Below are 22,734 nucleotides of genomic sequence, written 5' to 3'. Positions count from 1 at the left end.
GGATCAAACCAATGGTTTTGAATGTAGCACTTTTCCCTTCAACAAGTGAAAATAGTTCTTTTAAAAACAATTTAGCTATATAACATTGTCAAAATTACTTTCATTCATCTACAAATTCTAGGTGAAATGTATTAATATATTTCAAATATTGCATACATTTAGGATGATCAATGCATGCAATCTTTGACATAAAATACAAAAGCAATATAAAGAATCGCTGATATGATACTCGAACTTAAGGGTTAAATGAGCTGAGAAAAATAATTGTATTTTTAAATGGCATGGCATTCGATGATATGCATTTATACAAATTTATAAAAGCTTGCAGTTTCGGAAAGATAAAGTGCTAAAAACTCGGATTTTGAAAATTTCTAGGGGCGGGACCTTGAAAGAGGGTAGTGGTGGAAAAAAATTTTGTTCTAATGAAAAAACTATTGATTAGAATGTCTAAATGTCTAAAGTGTCTAAAAGCTATTAAAATTTCAGACTGATACAACCTGTGGTGTAAAAGAAAGACGATATCAAAAATTTGATAAAAACGGGTTTTTGACCACAATAAATTTTAACCGTCACTTTGTTACGTTCAAGTTTTAAAGTTGAAGTATAGTATGCCATGGCATAAAAAGCCAACCAGTACTCTTCTGCGTTTGCAAAATTTTAAAAATGGTTATGGTTTCGCTGTAATAAATTATTGAAAAATGGCATTGGTTTATTGAAAACCCTTGAAAACCCTATTTTCAATAATTAAAATAGGGTTTTGGAAGGCTATAACTTTAATAGGAGGGAGATAAAAATTTTCTTCTGCCGAATTAAATTTCTAGTAAACATCGATATATGTATGAAATTTTAACTTTCTATCGTCAAGGGTATAAAAGTTTTGTAAACATGTCCACTGATAACATAGTGAAACTTTGCACGTTTTTTTTTAATTTTTTTTTTAAAAGTACTAAAAATAGGTGAGTATATAATTTCTCTTAATGAAAATGTTAATGGATAGAATTAAATCAGTAATAAGATTTGTAGAGCAATGATAAATAAAAGTATAGATTATACATATGCTGTTAATGTATAAAAGGAATCAATAACGATATGAATATAAAGATTTCCTTGGAAAAACTACTTAGAAGTAAATGAATTCCTATTTTTTATATAAAACATGTACCTATATATAACATATTTGTTATATATTACATATTTAATATTTAGCAAGTCTTTACTATAAATTTAACAAATTCGAATTAATATAGAATATGTATAGATTCAACATAATCTAATAAATTATATTAATTTTAACTTTCACAAGGAATTTTATATTGAACTTTATTAGTGTTACTACATGTTGTTCGTTTTTTTAATTCTTTTTAACACTTTTTCAAAAAATTTTTGAAAAAAAGTGCTTATTAGTTTTACTCTGTCCGTCCGTCCGTAGACATGTTTACAAAACTTCTACAACCTTGAAGATAAAAAGCTGAAATTTCATATGCGCATAGATCTTTACTAGAAACTTATTTCTGTACAACAAAATTTTTACCTATCACACCTCCTCTAAAAGTTATTCTCCCCCAAAACCCTGGAAATGGACTTTTTTAACTATTTGTTGCAATGAAACTAGTAAGTATTTTTCAAATTTTGTAAACGCAGAAAGGCAGTGGCTTGCTTCTCCTATCGTGGCATACTATAGTTAAACCTTAAAAAACCAAGTGGCGGTTCAAATTTACCATTATCTAAAATCCGTTTTTTCCAAATATTTGATGTCGTTTTTCTTCTAGACCCCAGCTTGTAGGAGCCTAAGATTTTGGCAGCTTTCAGATACTAATAAATAGTTTATTTCGTTAGAAAAATTTTTTTTCCATCTCCATCCCATCTCAGCTTATCGCCTCTTGAAATTTGTAAAATTTGTTTTAAATTACACTCTATTTATAGCAGTATTTTCACGAATTGTTGAACGGAAAAGTGCTACAATGCAAACCATTGGTTTGACCCAACTTTATTAAAATAAATAACGATTGGTTTTTTTTATATCCTGCACTTCGTGAAGGGTATATTCACTTTGGTATGGAGTTCGTAACCACTTGAAGGAGTCGTCTCCGGTTTGGACATGTACATACATTCTTCAGCGTCAAATTCTGCTTTGATTTAGATATGTCGATCACACGATAACTCAAAGACGAATAATGCAATCGTCACCAAACTTCCACAAGTTTTTTCTTTTGTGCCAACGACGGCTGCTATTGTAATTGGACCAATTCAGAGAACGGGTTCGGGTAGTTACCATGCAAGTCAAATAGGTTTTTTAAATATTTCAAAAAGTATAAGAGATATTAATATAAAATTTTGCAAGAACATGTCCAATTGCACTTCACATATGCTCTGAAAATGGAATAGCTGCACTGGTTCGGGTAGCTGCCGCACAACTTCGGAAGTTAATTTTAAATATTAAGAAAAATATAAGAGCTAGATTCATGAAAATCGCCAATCGTATGTCTAATTCAGGTCAGATATGATTTTGCACTTTTGATGGAATGACTGACAGGTTCGGGTAGCTGCCATACAACTGCAAAAGAAAATTTTAAATATTTGGAAAAATATTAAGGTTAGATTCATGAAACTCGACCGTCGTGTGTCCACTTATAGATCAGACTTATCCGTGAAGTTTCCATTGAGTGGTTTGACAAGTTATTTATAAATATTTCAAAAACGAATTTTTAAACTCAGATTGTCAAAGTACACGGTGTTTTTACCGGCTAAAACGTTTTTACTTGTAATGTTTACGCAATAATAAATATTACAGCGATTTAATAGCTTAAGTTAAAATCTGTAGCATTATTACAATAGCACTAAAACGTTGACTTATCTTCTTATTAATATTAGCGCAAATAAGATCTACGACCTTTGCTGAGAACAAAAAAAAAATGTGTTCTCAATTCTGTACATATTATACCGTATTCGTATTGTATAAAATGCATACCGATTTTCTGCACAACTTATTAATATTGGTTTTATTTTTATATTGTCATTAAGTTGAATAAGCAGTAGTTAGTTATTGTTATCATGTTATCATGGTATTGTCATTAAGTTGAATAAGCAGTAGTTAGTTATTTGTATAATTTAATATCGTAATATTGTTACAGATTGTTATCATGTACAGATTGTTATCATGTATAGATTGTCATCATTTAATTTAGTTTCTGCAAACTAAATTAAATCAGCAAAGAAATTAGTGCATGAACCATGTAATAACAACTTAAAAAATAGAGTAAAATACTTCTGTTACTTTTTCATGTTGTTTTTATAATATATGAACTTAAATAGCCAAAATGGTTCTGCGTTAATTATATGCACTTATATTACGTTAGAACAGAAAAAAAAATTTATGTATGTGCTGTGGACTTACATCTGAATAGTATAAAAATTAACGATCAATTCGTTTACAGAATTGGTGAATTTAAAATTTTAAAATATTCTCATATAAAGAAGTAAAATTGTGTAAACGAACTGAATTATCTAAGGCGACAGAAAACAACAAAAACAAAATCAATACGTTATGCTTTACAAATTCAATACCATTCACTTTATTGACTGTACACAATATATCTAATTTTAACATATAACCTTTTTCCACGAGGGAAAGTTCACAGATATGCTAAATAGCAAACTTTTCAATATGCTAAATAGCAAATTTTACACCAATACTAATTTCGAACGGCTCTATTTCTATGGTACAGGTTTTGAGTGACAACCGTGTATTGGTTTCCGAGTTCGGCGTATTACAAATAGGATAAGTGCAAGCTTGAGGTAGCGAGAAAGGACTAAGTGCTTTCTTAGAATGTTTCTATTAAAAAAACTGATATACAAAAGTTTAAAAATTCGTCAAACACAAAGATGGTAAGTATAGTTGCTTAGAATGTTTCTATTACAAAAAATTATATATTGTTGAAACAAAAATGTGCTATTAAAAACTAATTTGAGTGAAAGAAAAAAATTTAGCTAGACAGCAACGGAAGTCATCATACACCATTATTTATTTAATGTCCAAATAAGCTAATATTTGTATTATTTATTAGAAAATGAAGTAAAACATATTAGAAGCTAAAATATAACAAAAACAAATCATTCATTCAAACCTATAAAACAAAAACAAAAAAATTAAATTAAAGATTGCAACAAAATTTATCATACACTAAATGAAAATTCTAGGTAAATCGAAGAAGTATGGTATCTAAGACCCTGTTCATTCACCTTTTGTTTGAAGCACAGCTTCCAAGCGTCTTGGCATAAGTTGGACTAGGTTACAAGTAAACATCGACTGTATTTTTCTCCATTCTTCAATTAAAACATGTTTCATAGACTTCTTGCCGGTAAAGGGCGATCCCAATTTTAATTTTTCGGCAGACGTTTTTAAATTATTTTCAATAATATTAATAAATATTAAATTATTTTAATTTTCAATAAATACTGAACTTCCCACCATAGACGCCGCCATCGCATCCCAAACCATCACCGAGCCCGCATCATGTTTTGCTGTGGGGGTAATATGCTCCAAATCCAGTGCCTGATTACGTTTGTGCAAATTTTCCCTTTACATCTGCACCAGAAAATTGAATTTGCTTTTATCTGTGAAAATCAAGATTTTCTAGAAATCAAAAGTTGCTTTTTCGTATTTTTTTGCGAACTCTATTCTTTTGGATTTATTAATATCTTATACTATCTTATATTAAAAAATTTTTATGTGAAACTTGGCCGTTATATTCGTCTTGCAACACAAATCTACGAATAGCTTGGGCATGAATATCAATTGGCAACTTTTGTGATATACTTGAAGCTAAGTTTTGGATACTAACTTTTGGATTTTTCCTTAATTCTTTTAAGCCATCTCTTTCAGTATGGTCATCCATCTTCGAAGGGCGACCAATTCACTGACGATTTTCTACGGTTCTTATATTTTCAGCACAGTTTGTTATTTGGGCAACTGACGAGAAATTTCAACGAGTTATTTCCTCAATTTTTTTGGCAGATTTTCCCATATGTTTCAATTTCATTATTATTTCCGTATCCCTTATCAATTTACTGACGCTGGTTTACTTTAGTATATGAATACAACAATTGAATTGACCTTTGCTTCAATAAAATTGTAAGCCTACTTTGAAGTAATTTTATATCACCGCCTATATGTAGCGAAAAAGATTTCTTAAAATTGATGTATGATAACTTTCGTTGTAAAAAAGATCACATATTTTTCGTAAGTGTGAGCATACATTAATATGATCATGTTATACTCAATGTTTTTTAAAATAATTATGCATTAAAATTTATGCAATTTTCTATGAATGCAATTTTCGAAAAACTTTACTAGATTCGGAGAAAGAGCAAAAATATAGAGTGTATGATGACTCTCGTTATATAGATATACAGCGTTATTCTATAATCGATATACTCTTTAAAAAATATTTTTTAACATAAATTAAAATAAATTACTTGTGCTGGCATAACTTCCGCATTAGTACCCGCAATTTTTATTCCTGCATATAAGCAGGCTCTATAATGTGCTTCGACTAGATCTCTAGCATATACCTGTAAGTAAACATGGTTAAAAATTTTTAACTGTATGAATCGAACGAACGTGTTGTTATACCTTAGTTGCCCCCACTCCACAATAATATGGACCTTGCTCTCCGGGAAAACCGTTCTTAGGCCAACCTAATGGATGACCATCCACATCTAAGAGAGTATATTCTTGTTCAATACCAAACCATGGCTCATCTTCACTGCAGTTTTTTGCCGCCTCGTAGCATGATTTTCTCTTATTTGACTCCGTCGGTGTGCCATCAAATTTGTATGTGTCGCACATCACCAAAATGTTAGAACCTCTTCTAAAAGGATCTTTGTAAATGGCAACTGGATGTAGGTAGGTATCAGAATTGGACCCTTCTGCTTGGTAAGTGGAACTACCATCGTAATTCCAAATAGGCAATTCTTCAATAGAAAAAAAAAAACGAAAATTTATTTACAGAAACAATTGAGAAATATCTTAGCGAATACATTATTTCTTTTGTTTTTATTTGTTTGATACTTTAATGTAAATACATTCGTAGCATATAGTGCGTTCATTTCGTGGCATTAATTTCTATTTCCAAATTAACTACATCATTATGCAATAATGTAAAAGAATAACAATAAGAATTAAAGTGAAAATACTCTCTTTTCTTAGAACGTTGTGAAAATATCGGATGGTAGTTATTTTTGCACTTCTACGTAATTTGTTTGTGTGTTTTACGTCTTCGATTTTAGAAATCTAATATATCTATTACATTAATATTATGATTAATTGATTTAATTTGATTATTTGTATGAGAGATTGAAAGCCTTTATACGTTCGAAAACATTAAAACATCTTGCGTCTCATTGGTGAAAATAAAACCTATTGAATGTATAACCGATGAGCATATGTAAAGTGGTTCGTAGAACCACGGTGTGTTAAAAGAACTTACTAAGGATTTTATCTGTCATATATAGACTAGACTAGCTAGTATCACAGGTAAAATCTTTTGAAATATAATTTGTTTTCTTCTTCTGTAAATATTAAACTCATCTTTTTAATACCTAGTTTTTTAATACCTAGAAAAGTTGTAATTTCAATATTTGTTGTAAATGTTATTAGTGTTAAAATTTTGAAAAATAAAAATTAAAAATTTAAAGTAAAAATTTTAATAAACAAGTGCAAGTTTTATTTATTATTATAACTGATGTAAAACAATCAAATAAAATGGTAAATTGGAAAAAAACAAATGGTAAATTTGGTGTGGGACCAAGAAAAAAAAATTCAAAAAGTTAGTTGTTTAACATACTAAAAAAACTTTAGTTAAAGATAGTTTTTTATTTCAAATAACTTGTAATCTCAAAATCAAAAATTGTGAACTCAATAGATAGCATTTTATATTATATCAATATACATTATTTTATATTATACTTTTTTACAGAACTCTGTTTCAAAAGTAAAAATAACGGAAAGTTCCTGGAGTCGAAAAAACAAAAGGTTTTTTCTATATCACACAGGAAAGTACATGCAAAAAAATTTGCTGTAGTTCCTGTGGTCCAGAAACTTGTCGATTTTAATTGTTCAAAAGATATTAATGAAATTAAAAAAGAAAAATTAATTTCTAATTTTTATCAGTTAGACTGTTTTAAAGAAATATATACTTCAAAAAGAATAAAAATTAATGCAAGAAGAAATCGCGCATGTAGTGCAATGTAGTTATATTGAAATAGATGAAGAAAAAAAACTGAATGTGGTCAGCAGAATATAACGGACTGCAATGTGTATTGTTTAGTTAACTGAAAGTGTTACAGAATATTATAAAAATGCCTTTTAAATACTTATTTCCAATTTTAATGGCGTCAGTATGATTTTTGTTAACATACGAGTACCTAGAAAAATGTAAATTTCGTTCTTAATTAAGTCTCGCTTTATGCCATCGGAATTCGGGAAAAGTTTTCCAGTTAGTTTCGGTAACAACCAGAGTTCAAATACCAAACTTCCATCATTTTCAAGAAATTCCATTACCCCGTTTCGCAGATATCTTTCCAAAAAATTTATATGTTTATTGTCTTTACATCTCTAAAAATGGTATATTTAAACGCTTCCCTACTATGAAGAAGTGCGTTCACACCGAAAACTCGATGTACAAAATTTGTTGACATCACATAACCTACCTCATTGTATACAATGCGGTCGGTAAAAAGAGGGTGCAAAATATCTAAGTGTGCTGTATATCAGACAAGCAAAAAAAATCTTTTCCTTAATAAATATTCTTATTCACGATTAATATAATTTTTTAACTAATATATCATTAAATGAAAGGCAAATTATATTAATTATTACTACCTTCTGGAGATTTAGGCCTAAATGTCAAAGTTCTGTCTTTGCATCGTATTCCTTGTCCAGTTCCATCAATCCAAATATAAGTAGCTTGAACAATGTCATCTGAGACTGGCAAACTCATGTAACGGCTTAAAACAGTTTTATTGATGAGAGCATTAGGTGAGTCCTGGAGTGTTTGTGCCATCTATAATTGTTTTAAACACAAAAGGATAAATATTAATATTTTTTTAAAAAATTTAAAAACGTTCTTTATGAAATTTCATAAAAGAAAAATATTTTCTAGAAACTAGACATAGGTCTTTTTTTTTTCCCTTTTTCACTTCTAGGAGGAGCATAGGGTTAGTGCATGATATCATGCCCTAGTTTCATAGCGTCATAAAACTAACTAGGTAGGTAACTAACCGTAGTTTTTTAGCACTTTTCCAAAAAGCAAATTTCAAGCTTCTACAAGCTGGGGTCTAGAAGAAAAACGACATCAAAAATTTGGAAAAAAAGGACTTTAGATAAATAAAGTTGGATCAAACCAATGGTTTGTATTGTAGCACTTTTCCCTTCAACAAGTGAAAATTCTGCTTTTACATACAGTCTATGTATATCTACCACACTATTAAAAATATTTTCATTCATATATCATAGATACTATTTCTAGGATTGCATATATCTAGGATGAACTAATTATGGAGTCTTTGAAATAAAGCAAAAATTAGTATAAAGTGGGGTTAACATAATGCTCGATTTTAAGGGTTAATTGTATGAGTTAAGAAAAATAATTATAAATTTTAATTTCATTGAATTTGCCGTTAGCTTTTTGCGTGATAACTTAAAAGGGGGTAGAAATGGAAAAAAATTTTCTTCTAACGAAATGAACTATTTGTTATTGTCTAAAAGCCCCTAAAATTTCAAGCTCGTACAGGCTGAGGTCTAGAAGAAAAACGAAATAAAAAATTTGGAAAAAAAGGACTTTAGATAACGGTAAATTTGAACGGCCATTTTTTTTTTCTAAAGTTTAACTATAGTATACCGCGCTCATCAAGCCACTGCCTTTCTGTGTTTGCAAAATTTCAAAAATGCTTATGTCTTTATTGCAATAAATAGTTAAAAAAGGCCATAACTTCTAAAGGGGGGAGATACATAAAAATTTTGTTTTACGGAAATAAGTTTCTAGTAAAGATCTATGTACTTATTAAATTTCAGCTTTCTATCTTCAAGGGTGTAAAAGTTTTGTAAACGAACGGACAGAGTGAAACTAATAAGCACTTTTTTTCAAAAATTTTTTGGAAAAGTGCTAAAAATGTAGGATACACTTCAATATCGTACTTAACTCTTTTATTTCAAATTTTACTTGACGTTATTACTTCATACACATTACTCTGTATTACTTTCATTCTCTTATGGTTTGCTAACAAATAGCTGAATAAAGTTGGGTCAAACCAATGGTTTGTATTGTAGCACTTTTCCCTTCAACAAGTGAAACTCCTGCTTTTAAATACAGTCTACGTATCACTCTATTAAAATTATTTTCATTCATATTTAACTATTTCTAGGATTGCATATATTTAGGATGATGCATTCATGCAGTCTTTGAAATAAAGCAAAAATTAATATAAAGAGGGGTTAACATAATGCTCGATTTTAAGGGTTAATTGTGTTAGTTAAGAAAAATAATTATATTTTTTAATGTCATGGAATTTACCGCTAGCTTTTTATGTTTATAGAAATTTGAAAACGTTTGCGGTTTCGGAAATATAAGGCACCAAAAATTCAAATTTTACAAATTTCAAGAGGCAATAACTTGAGAGGGGGTGGAGATGGAAAAAAATTTTCTTCTAACGAAATGAACTCTTTGTTAATGTCTATAAGCCCCTAAAATTTTAAGCTTCTACAAGCTGGGGTCTAGAAGAAAAACGAAATCAAAAATTTGGAAAAAAAGATTTTAGATAACGGTAAATTTGAACGGCCATTTTGTTTTTCTCAAGTTTAGCTGTAGTACACCGCACTAGGGGAAGCAAGCTGCTGCCTTTCTGCGTTTGCAAAATTTCAAAAATGCTTATGGTTTCATTGCAACAAATAGTTAAAAAAGGCCATTTTTAGGGTTTTGGGGGGGTATAACTTCTAGAGGAGGGGAGATAGGTAAAAATTTTGTTCTACGGAAATAAGTTTCTAGTAAAGATCTATATACGTACAAAATTTCAGCTTTCTATCTTCAAGGGTGTAGAAGTTTTGTAAACAGACACACGGACAGACGGACGGACGGATGGACGGACAGACGGACGGACGGACGGACGGACGGACGGACGGTCGGACGGACGGACGGACGGACGGACGGACGGACGGACGGACGGTCGGACGGACGGACGGACGGACGGACGGACAGAGTGAAACTAATAAGCACTTTTTTTCAAAATTTTTTTGAAAAAGTGCTAAAAAGGAAAATTACAAATTTTCTGAAAAGTAGTAAATTATTTAAATTACAAATTTCGAAAACTGATAACTTTAAAAAAAATAGAGGTAAAATTACATCCTAATGGAATGAATACGTTGGTAGTCGGGGTGGTAAGCGACAGGGTAGGCGTTGATCGTTCGCTCTTTTTAGAGCGTTCCAACGTTGCAACTGTGCAGCTGCTATCAAGTACTCATTATACCTCCACGTTGGTGACTACCGGGCAACAGAAGCAAATCTGGCTGAATAATGAGTGCGATACTGGTCATAGGGCTGACAACCCTATACTGGATTTAATTGTCATGGAACCTGAACAGATGCCTCGGATAACAAATCGATCAACACGGAATAGACCTCGGAAACGAAACAAGGACAATGATATCAACTTTGCGTATTGGAATGTAACAACGATGCTTCAGCCAGGCAAAATGGCTGAAATAGCTGATGAATTGGTAAAATATAATATCAAAATTGCTGCACTACAAGAAATAAGGTGGAAAGGGCAAGGAGAAATAAGAAAAAAGCATTACTCTATATACTTTAGCGGAAGTGAGAATCAAGGATTATATGGTACAGGTTTTTACGTAGATAGACAAATCCGTAACAACATTATTCTTTTCGAACCTGTAAATAACCGAATATGCATATTGAAAATTAAAGGAAAATTCCAAAATATTACTTTAATTTCAGTATATGCCCCTACAAATAATGCAAATGATGATGAAAAAGTTTTTTTCTATGATGAACTCAGTGGCTTCAAGCACAAACGACTTAAGTCTGTTTTAGTGATTTCGAGATAAATGCATTTTAAACTTTAAATTAAATTTTGAAAAAAGTTATGAAGTTTTTTGAACCAATTTTTTTTTTAATTGAAAGATAATTAGAAAAGGAAGCGATTAACTCATAATCTGAAGTAAAACAACTAATAGTATTCTCATAATTATGAAAAAAGTAAGATAGGCGGTTATACAAAATTTATAAAAAGCACTTTGCAAAGCATAACTCGACTTAGGCGATTTGTGAAAAATTACTTTTGTATTTTCGTCAAACTTAAGTCGACTTAAGCTGTTGTTGCAAAACTGAAAATATGGTTTTAGGTGACTTAAGTTATACTAAAAAGGGAAGAAATATATGTATTATTTTTACGTTATTTGATTTTTCACTTTTTTTTCAAATCATTGTCATAAAAAACATAAATTGAGGTAAGAAATGAATAAACTTCAAGTAAAAATTATTTCTAAAAGTTTAAAAATAATTTTTTCATTAAATTTAAGAAAGGTGACAGTATCTTTTATTCTCTCTCGGATTCTCCAACTAAATATGGATGAGTATCTGTTAAATCTCCAGTCTTAATCGTTTTGTAAAATTTGTAAACCAAAAAATTGCATCAAGTACTCTAAATTTTTCTTTTTTGGAAAAAGATTTTCTCTTCTTCTTCAATTCGGAGTATATCTTGAAAATCTAACTAGTTAACACCTCGTCTTAAAATATAAAAAATCTTTGTATAAACTGTTCTTGTAAAATATTTTTGGAAGTCAATTTTTTGAAATCTGTGGTGCGACTCTTTCCACTTAAGAAAATTTCAAAAGGTAATTCAATTACAAAAAGGCTTCATTGTGCAACGGATCTGACAAAGTTGTTACATTATTGTAAAAATGAGCACATAAAGTAATATCTAAAATGAGTTTATGAGTTTTGTGTTTGTTATTTTATTTATGTACTATAGTCCATATGACCTTCTTACTTGTTCATAATGATACTAAATGCGAATTAATTAAAATTTTTAAATCAAAAACAAAATGAAATCGAGTGTGAGTCATTACAACTACTGTAATGAAAAGTCGAATTTGATAGTGAATTCGAACTCGTATAGAAAATAATAATTCGATACTTGTGACAATTAAATCTTGGAGACGTATTATTAATTACATATTGAAAATGGTTTGTTCGCCAGTTTTTCTGTAAGTTCTGCCGTAAAAAGTATATAGATCTCCGTAAAACGTTGTGGCAAAGTAAATTGGTTCGGAATTTGCTCTCCTATCATAGAGTATATAAGTATTTGATTATCAAATAAACAAAGAATATTGTAAGTTTGCTCGACATTTTTATTTTAGCTGTCAGCATTTATTTTTCAATTAAGACTCCATACAAATGGACCACGAGTCAGTTTCGAGCGTTCATGTACTTGAGTGCATTTAGGAAGCCCGGTCGCGAAAAATTAAGCGAATTTTTCTAACCGTTCGGCAAATTGTAAAAGGATTTTTCTTAAAACAATAAAAGTAAAAAGCCTTTCATATTTTTTCATCTCTACAGATATGTTCACATGCCCAATAGGACCCGAAAACTTGCTTTTGAATGTTGTCAATTTTAAAATCAGGATCATTAATACAGTCACCACGACCAAAGTCAATTGCGGTTTTCAAAACTGTATTAACTTCAGTTTTCAAAGTAAGATCTGTTATGTAAATACTTGTTTATTTACTATAGGACCAGTTTCGCTAATTTCTATGCTTTAAAACACTTTGAATCCGTTATGTTAGTTTCAAATATATTGCAATACCTCTAACATCCGCCACAATCATCTCAGCTCTCCTACCAAGTTCCAAAACTTTTAACGTACATTTATTAAGCGTGAATAAAGTTTATATTGGATAATTTTTGCATTATTTAACAATTTCCAACATCAGCACATTTAAAAACAATAATAAATAACTGTCTTTGTAAAAAATACTTCCTTCGAAATAACAAAAATATCATAAATATTTGAAAATCGAAGAAATTTAATCTTACGGAAATGAGTAATAAAAGGTATAACAAAATATTGTTATTCCCAAACGTACCAATTTTATTTATTGAAAACCCTTGCATATTATAATAATTTGAATTTTCTAACAAAATGTGTTTTACTAGTTTATAATAAAAATATTGCTTTGTAGCACAATAATTAGAATAAAAACTCTTGTTAAACACAAAAATTTGATCTTCCTAATAACATGTGTTTTACAACACTTTGTTTAATAATACAATTATGTTAGACCACAAAGGCAAAACAATCTACCATCAGGTAGCTAGCCACGTGTCATTTTAACATGGGAACTCCGTCAATTGAAAAAAACATTTGTCGCAGGTAAACCACGAAATGACCTACAAGATTATTTGTTAAATAAAAAAATTCAAATCTTAAACATGGAATATTTGGGTAATTAGAGCATTAAAAATGCAGGTAACTTGTGTACATGTTTTATATTTTGGGTTAAAAAATACAACTATCTTACTTGTCCCTGAATGTAAGATTTAATTTTAACTATAGTAAACAAGTTTTAAACAATGGACATAAAGTACCTACACTATATATCACATAAAATAATATGTTAAGCGTTATAAAATATTTTTTATTATAAAAAACTAAAAAATATTCTATACTAATCATGTATTATTTCTTACACTAAACGCTTAACTTTGGTTTTTGATTCTTATTTGCACGCGTTATAAAAACCTAACTCAACATAAGAAGCCTTTTGGAATATAATTGCATTTGCAATAATCGCCTAACTCGAGATGAGTTTAAACAACCAACAATTATTATTTTACACAAATCGCTTATCTCGAGTTAATATTTAAAAACACTCAAAATTAATTTTGCAACAAAAGCTTAACTCGAGATAAGCGGTTATAAAAATTCATACATGAAAAAAAAAATGTCACTAATTTTGATTTGCAACAATAGCCTATCTCGAAATAAGTGGTTTGTGAAAAACATAAAAAAGATGTTTTCTGCTCTTAACTCGATTTAGGCGATTAGTGCAAGTGCACATAGCCACCATTTCGAGTTAGGTCATGTGTGAATTCGACAATAACTCCGGCTACAACAGTCGTAGAATCACCAAATTTTGTGAGCATATGAAACTCAAAACGGAGAATTCGCTGGTAAACATATCTCATTTTTGTCTTAACTCGAGTTAGGCGGTTTGTGTTTGAGGCCACTGAACTATCAAGAGTATGCGAGAGAATATCTAAACACGATGTTTTAGTAGTTGCTGGCGACTACAATGCTAAAATTGGTAGAGAAAGTTTTATAAGAGATATAGCAGGATTACACTCACTTCACGCCGACACAAATGAGAACGGAATGCGATTAACAAATTTCGCTTTAGAGAACAATATGTGGATCAGTAGCGTTTCTTTTAACCATAAACAAATACATAAACATACATGGAAAATCCCTGGTGGAAGGGGTGCAAATCAGATAGACCACATTCTAATTGATAAAAGACATGCTTCCAGTATACTGGATGTAAAATCATGTAGGGGAGCAAATTGTGACTCCGACCACTATATGGTAAAGGTTAAAATGAGACAAAGAATTTCAAATATAGCTACCAAAAATTCATTCAAACGTGTCAGATGGAACACAGGTAAATTTTCAAATGATAGAATCAAATCGGCATACGAAAATGCAATAAATGAAAGACTTAATAATTCAGTTTTAAACCAAAACATCTCAAATAGTTGGAAGATGCTAGAAGAAACCATCAAGGGGGCAGCAATTGATGTAATAGGCCGTCAACCAAAAAGAAGTGGAAATGAATGGTACGATAACGATTGCAGGAATATTAATGATTTAAAACATGAGGCCTGGAAAAAATATATAAGTAGAGGAACAAGAAGTAATCGTTTAGAATATAATTACATAAGAAAAGAAGCAAAGAAAGTTATAAGAAGGAAGAAGAGAGAGTCACTTAACGCAAAAATCGAAAAAATTGAGCAAAACTCTAGGAACCACATAAGGGATTTTTATAGAGATATAAAATATCAATCTACCCCATATCAGCCACGGTTAAATGTATGCAAAAATAATGAAAATAAAGTTTTAGTTGACGAAGGAAAAATTTTAGAGAGATGGAAAGAACATTTCAATGATTTGTTTAAAAATACAAATAGAACTGAATCTAACGAAAACTTTGAAGCACTATGCAGCGTTGAAAATACAATTGAAGAACCAACAATAGAAGAGACAAAAATCGCGATTAGTAGGCTTAGAAACAACAAGGCAGGTGGAGAAGATTCCATAACAGCGGAGCTATTGAAATATGGCGGACAGGGGCTGCATGAGAAAATAAACGAGCTTATTCTATTGATTTGGAGACACGAAAATCTTCCAAACACATGGAATAATAGCATAATATTTCCTGTACATAAAAAGGGCGACAAGAAAGACTGTAAAAATTATCGAGGAATTACTCTACTGAATACAGCATATAAAATTTTTACGAATATTCTGTATGTTCGTATTAACGATGTAGCCGAAGAAATTTTAACAGAATACCAATGTGGTTTTCGAAAGAATAAATCAACCACAAATCAATGCTTCATTTTAAGCCAAATATTTGAAAAGTTCAACGAATATTCGAAAGAGGTTCACTGTCTTTTTGTTGATTTCCAACGGGCGTTCGATAGCATTCATAGAGAAAGGATTTTTGGAGTGATGCAGAGATTAGGTATCCCCGAAAAATTAATAAGACTGACATGCATGACTTTGAAAAATAATAGTGCAAAAGTTTTAATCCAAGGAAAGTTAACGGCCCCTTTCAATATAGAATGTGGTGTGAAACAGGGGGATGCGCTCTCTTCCCTAATATTCAATCTGATGCTTCATTATGCCATCCGGGAAATCGATCATGGAGGAAGTATTTTTACAAAATCGTTTCAAATTTGTGCTTACGCAGATGATATAGCTATTGTCGCCAGAAATGAAAGGCAAATAAAGGAGATCTTCACAAGACTAGTTAAAAATACCAAAGAAATCGGCCTCAACATAAATGAAGAAAAAACAAAGTACTTCATCAAAACCAGATCTTCAAGAAATTCTCGAAATTTAGAAATCGGAAGCTATGAGTTTGAAAATGTACAAGATTTCAAGTACTTAGGTGTTGTTTTTTCAAGTACAAACGATTTTACAAATGCTATCAAAGAGAGAATAAATGCAGCTAACAAATGTTATTACATGAACCTGAAGCTGATGAAATCTAGGTTACTCTCGAGAAATAGTAAATTACAAATATACAAGACTTTAATTAGACCTGTACTTGCTTATGGATGCGAATGTTGGACCGTTAAAATGTCTGATTGGAACCTGTTAGCTACTTTCGAAAGAAAAATATTGAGAAAGATTTTTGGACCAACGAGAAATGAGGACGGAACTTTCAGAATAAGATACAACCATGAGCTGGAAGAAATGATGAAATTTGAAACAATTGCAAGATATGTAAAATCGCAAAGGATAAGATGGCTGGGCCATGTAATCCGTATGAATGAAAGCAGTAAGGTCAAAACAATATTGCAGAGAAAAGATCACGGAACTAGAGCTAGAGGCAGGCCTAGATTGAGGTGGTTAGATTCAGTAGTCGAAGATTTAAAAATATTGAACATAAATAACTACACAACATCTGCACAAGATCGAGACAATTGGAAGAGGATAGTGAAGGAAGCTTTGGTCCACAGAGGACTGTAATGCAGTGGAAGAAGAAGAAGAAGGAATGAATACGTTATTAATGCCTAAAAGCTACTAAAATTTTATATTTTTAACTTACCGTCCAGAAGAAAACAATATCAAAAATTTGAAAAATACAGGTCTTAGATAATGTTTAATTTAAGTAGCAGTTTTGGGACTTAATGCTCAACTATACTGTTCTGCGAATGGCGAAGCATACCTTAATGTATTTGCGGAATTTAATAAGTGCTTGATTTCGATACAGTAAATGGTCGAAATAAAGCAGTTTTCCAATATTCAAAAATATTGGAAAACTGCTAAAATTATAGAAGTAAAAATAGAGACTTGCAAGCACTAAGTATAATTGTAAAAAATACATAATTAATGATGAAAATAAAGCTTCTAGCGTATAATCAACTTAGTTAAAATAATATTGACTATAATATTTTCAACATGCTTGGATGCAAAATACCATTAATAATATTACAAATTTAAATATATCTGACATGCAGCAAAGCTCCTAATAATTATATTTAAAGTTCGGAATGTCATTGAATACCTTTTATATGTATTCAATTGTTGCCTAAGTTTTGGTTATTTTCCAAATTTATGAGAATCAGAAAGAAGACACTCTAAAAGCACTCTAAAAGATGGTATATCTGCTGTAATAGTGATTTTGATAATAATTATCAAAATCACTGATAATACATATAAAAGGTATTTAATGACATTCCGAACTTTAAATATAATTATTAGGAGCTTTGTTGCATGTTAACAAGCATCTTGTTAAAAAAAGTGTAGGAACAAGAAAAGTTCAAAATCTGTAATGCGATATGATTGGCATAAGTTGAATAACATGGTTTACACTTTTGATTCTAAGCCCGTATTCATCTTCGTTAGAAGTTCATTAAAAATAAAGATGCCTGAGCGGAAAAACTGAAGAATGATTTAAATAAAACCTTTTATCTTTTATTATTTTAAAAGTGCTTTTAAAGCGTTTTTGAGGCAGAAGTAGAAGTTGTCTCCTACTAGCATAAGAAACACGCCAACATGTAATTCCATGTAAAAGCTTGAAATTAAAACAAGAAAAAAAAATCTGATGTGTTCAGCACATAACCGACCGCATTGTGTATTGTCTAGTTAAATGAAAGTGTTACAGAATATTATAATAATGTCCGTTAAATACTTCTTTCCAATTTTAAGGACATTAGTAAGTTTATAGTTAGCATACTTAGAAAAATGTAAATTTGGCTTTTAGTAGAGTTTCGCTTTGTGCTACCCGAATTCTCTGAAATGCTCGCCAGTTAGTTTCGGTAACAACCAGAACTCAAATATCAAATTTCAAGAAATTCCATCAATTTGTTCTGTGGATATGGTGAAAAATGTAAAATCGGCCCGCAAATCAGTTCTCGAGCCCTGATCTTTCCAAAAAAGTTATATGTTCATTGCTTTAATATGAGGAATTCATATATAAAATTTCAATGAAATCGGTTGATTATTTCTCTTTATATACACAAAAGTGTATATTTGGCCCGTAGTAAACGTCTAGTTGCCGATGCCTGATTTCTTCCAAAACATACGAATTTTTGCGGACGGTCGAGCTGAGCTTATATATAAAATTTCAAGTAAATCGGTTGAATATTTTCTTCAAAATGTTCAAAAATGTAAAACAGGCCCGCTAAAAAGTGCAGTTCCTGAGGCCTGATATATACCAAAAGTTGATCGATCCGTGCCGTGGTGGAAACAAACTTACATATAAAATTTCATCAAAATCGGTTCAGCCGAACTTGAGATACACGCGTGCACACACAGACCGACAGACCGACAGACCGACAGGTTGCTAAAAATAGTTTATTTACACTTCCCTACTATGGAGAAGTACGTTGCCACCGAAAACTCGATATGCAAAATTTGTTGCCATCACATAACCTACCTATTGTTTATACAATACGGTCGGTAAAAAGCTGTATTGAAACCCAAACCTTGTAACTTTGTCGAAATACTTACGGAAATAGCCGGTCTGATCAGACAAGTTGAGAAAAGAAACACATTATTATTAGAAGAAGCACTATTAAATCATACAAAGCGATCAAACTGTTGAAACATTTCTATCAAGCGGAAGAATGGTAGTAAAGGTCCATTATGTTAAGCAGGTTACTGACGAGTCTTATGATAAGTCCACCTGTACAAAGCTTTCTAATAAAATCCAATATTGCTTTATATCGCTAAGTAGAATGAAAAGATTGCTAAAACTATAGTAGCAAAAAACATCTAAATAGTCAGATTACTTTTAAAACAGAATGATGAACCCTAGAAATAAAATCCCAATAGAATAACACAAATTACTAGCCTTCATTCCATCATAAATTCATACACAAAACTTCAACAGGACATCCCCAGCGAATTTTCTTTTCTGAAACTGAACTGGCTATTGATAACAAGATAACAAGACACATATTATAATGTTTTTCAGTAAACAATAAAAACAAAGAATGGAAATGAATAATATTTTCAAATTTCTTTTATGAAAAACTGAAATCCCGTTATAGCATGAATTGCGTTAAAGGAAGTAGCGTATAGTGGATGTATTTTAACTTAGAACCAAACAAGAACAATTTCTTCAAAAACATATTTTTACCATAAAAACAAGCAACTAAGAATGGATATGAATAAATATTTAAAACAGAAACTGAAATATAAATCACTTTGAAATCACTTTGAAATATAAATCATGTTTCTTTTTCTTTTTTAAATGCCTTACTGTTACTTTTATTTAAACAATTATTATTTTCATTTTCTTTTGACAAACATTTAAAGGAATTTGCTGGTTTTCTGAAAGTCAAAAAAAATTTTTTATGAATATTAATTCACAATAAATAAATTTTTTTTCTTAATACTAATTGTGTAGTTGGAATAAATTAAGAAAATTATTTGATCCTTGTTGTCCCTTTTTAATTAAAAAATATAAATCTTTTTAAATTTTCGTAATCCCAACACTGGTCCACCTACATTGGACATACTATATCTTTGAAATATCTTATAAAACCTTTGAATTTTTACTTCAATATGTTACAGTAGAGGTATGTTCATTAGTGCTATAAAAAGAATCCAATATACAAATCGTAAATACAATAGTGTGGAAAGCTTATTTTGCTTGTCCTGTAATAAATACGCATAATAAAACTGCATCTAAGTTTGAAACATTTTAGTACAGTGTGCTTTTCTTTTCTTTCCTAAAGTATTTATAATAATATTTTTATGTTCCTTTACATAATTTTTTTTTATGCAACTCGAAGTTTTGTATCAGAATCACAAAAATTAGTTTTTGAATATTTTACATTATTCCTTTTTCACATTCCAAACAAAACCTATCGAGACCAATGTTTTAAATAGTACCATAACTTATTTTTTGATTCTGCAGAATACAATGTAATTTCTCAAATAATTTTCTTTGTAAATTTTTTAAAATTTAAAAAAATTTAAATCTAATGTTTCACGCCAAATACAGTAATACCCCGTGTTACGTACGCTCGTTTTACGTACCCTCGCACTTACGTACATCTCATTTTTGTCCCCAATTGCCCATTATACGTACAATGATTCACACTTACGTACAAGTACATTTTTTCTGGTTTTGAAATTTATGGAAAAAAAATTATGTATACCAAATTGAGAATGTACACTTGTAACAACGTGTTTTTGTATGTCTGTACATTATTTCTATGAAACCTAAATTTTGTTATGAGTGAATGCATGTAGAAACAAGTCAAAACAAAATCTATGTAAAGTGGAATAAGAACAAAACTACAAAAACTATATCACCTAGCTCAAAAGAAAATTGGAATTTGGCATCCACTTCAGGAAGTCGCAAAACTTTTTCAATAAGCTCATCTACATCTCCTGACTCACCAGCAAAAAAGCGTTTAGCGGTTGATTACATCACTTATGAAGATGAAGATGATACATCATTCTCTACATCATGGAGCAATTAAATTTGAATTACTGTTATCCCCAGGAAAGCTGTCCAAAATTATCTTCTTTTTTGTTATAGTTTTATTAAAGATCTTCTTCGCTCAGCTTTTTCCTCCTGCCGTCCCTTCCCCTCTTTATTCTCTTTAAATACTTTTCGTTATCAACATTCCTTCCTCTTTGGGAATGATGGCGGTATTAAAGGGAGGTAACTTGGACTGGTCTGGCGGCATTCTCAAACATTCCTCTCCCGAGGCTAATCCAAGCTCCAGTGTTCTGAGCTCTCGCGTGATAATTACAATATTATTCATATTTAAATTATGTATTGGTGAATTTTGAAGTTTATGTTTTATATTTCAGTTTTGTTTGATATTTATATATGTACATGAATTTGTTTTTTGTTTTGTTTTTTTAATACACGTTAAGTGTTAAATATAGTATAAAAACGTATGAAATAAAAGTATAAAACTGCATACATAATATCCCTCTTTTTCTTTTTATTTATATATTTATTGTTTTAGTTTGTTTCAAAAATATTATTCATCAATAAAGTAGTAGATTCATTCTACGTACATTTTTGTTTTACGTACACGCTCCGGTCCCAAAGGGTACGTAAGTGCGGGGTATTACTGTAAATATTTCTACAATGAATCTAACTATAGGGCCCGAATCCAACTCAAGTCCGACTACCAGAAATCGTTTTCAGAAATTTCATAGTTATTCAAATGATTTCCTTATCAATATATTCTAACACTCAAAAAGTTTATTTCGAGTTTCCAGGTATTCGCATAATGAATTCCCTTTCAAAACTTTTTTCTTTCTGAAAGCCCAACAGTTTCCTTTTTGCAAAAATCTCGAACAGAGGTTTTATGGATTGCCGAAATTTTTTGCTACGTTGCTGCATTTTCTAAACATTGAAAAAAGAAATATTTGGGAACTTTAAATTGAACCGGATCGATTGCGTTTTTCCCTTATCTTCTAAAATGTATATAAATAGTGATTTAAACAATAAGCTGCATAGAAATTAATAAAGGAATATACCGAAAAACCATGATTATTGAATATAAAAACGTTTAATAAAGTAATTTTTACAATTTTCGTGGTAAGAAAAATATTGAATTTTATAGTTTTATAGATTTTTTCTTACTAATGAATATTAAAACATATAAAATAACCACTCATTTAGCATTGAGCTTCTTTCTCTATATTTTTACCGACCGTATTGTGTAAACAATAGGTAGGTTATGTAATGGCAACAAATTTTGCATATCGAGTTTTCGGTGGGAATGCACTTCTCCGTAGTAGGGAAGTGTAACTAAACTATTTTTAGCAACCTGTCGGTCCGTCGGTCTGTCGGTCTGTCGGTCTGTCGGTCTGTTTGTGCACGCATGTATCTCAAGTTCTGCTGAACCAATTTTGATGAAATTTTATATGTAAGTTTATTTCCACCATGGCACAGATTGATCAACTTTTGGGATATATCAGGCTTCAGGAACTGCACTATTTAGCGGGCCTGTTTTACATTTTTGAACATTTTGAAGAAATTATTCAACCGATTTACTTGCAATTTCATATATAAGCTTTGCTCGATCGTCCGCGAAAATTCCTATGTTTTGGAAGAAATCAGGCATCGGCAACTAGGCGTTTACTACGGGCCAAATATTCATTTTTGTGTATAAAAAGAGAAATAATCAACCGATTTCATTGAAATTTAATATATGAATTCCTCCTATCAAAACAATGAACATATAAATTTTTTGGAAAGATCAGGGCTCGAAAACTGATTTGCGGGCCGATTTCACATTTTTCATCATTTTGAAGAAAATATTTCACCGATTTACTTGAAATTTCATATATGAGCTTTGCTCGATCATCCGCGAAAATTCCTAACTTTTGGGAGAAATCAGGCATCAGCAACTGGACGTTTACTACGGGCCAAATATACATTTTTGTGTA

At 30.6% G+C, this 22,734-nt stretch overlaps 1 protein-coding gene across 1 annotated transcript in view; it reads right to left on the bottom strand.

The window, feature by feature from the left end:
• The window catches only part of LOC129616971 (glutamine synthetase 2 cytoplasmic), a 48,147-nt gene that overhangs the window by 14,490 nt on the left and 10,923 nt on the right, over window positions 1–22,734 (bottom strand). The window contains exons 2-4 of the mRNA XM_055532444.1: window positions 7,883–8,063; window positions 5,633–5,973; window positions 5,476–5,571 (exon numbers count right to left, since the gene is read on the bottom strand). Of these exons, the coding sequence (XP_055388419.1) occupies window positions 5,476–5,571; window positions 5,633–5,973; window positions 7,883–8,063 (618 nt within the window). The remainder of the gene's footprint in view (window positions 1–5,475; window positions 5,572–5,632; window positions 5,974–7,882; window positions 8,064–22,734) is intronic.

The sequence above is a fragment of the Condylostylus longicornis genome, unplaced genomic scaffold, assembly GCF_029603195.1.
Source record: "Condylostylus longicornis isolate FDR11 unplaced genomic scaffold, ASM2960319v2 ptg000351l, whole genome shotgun sequence".
Lineage (NCBI taxonomy): Eukaryota > Metazoa > Arthropoda > Insecta > Diptera > Dolichopodidae > Condylostylus > Condylostylus longicornis.
Note: the sequence above shows the minus strand (reverse complement) of the source record. Positions and strands in the feature narration are given on the sequence as shown.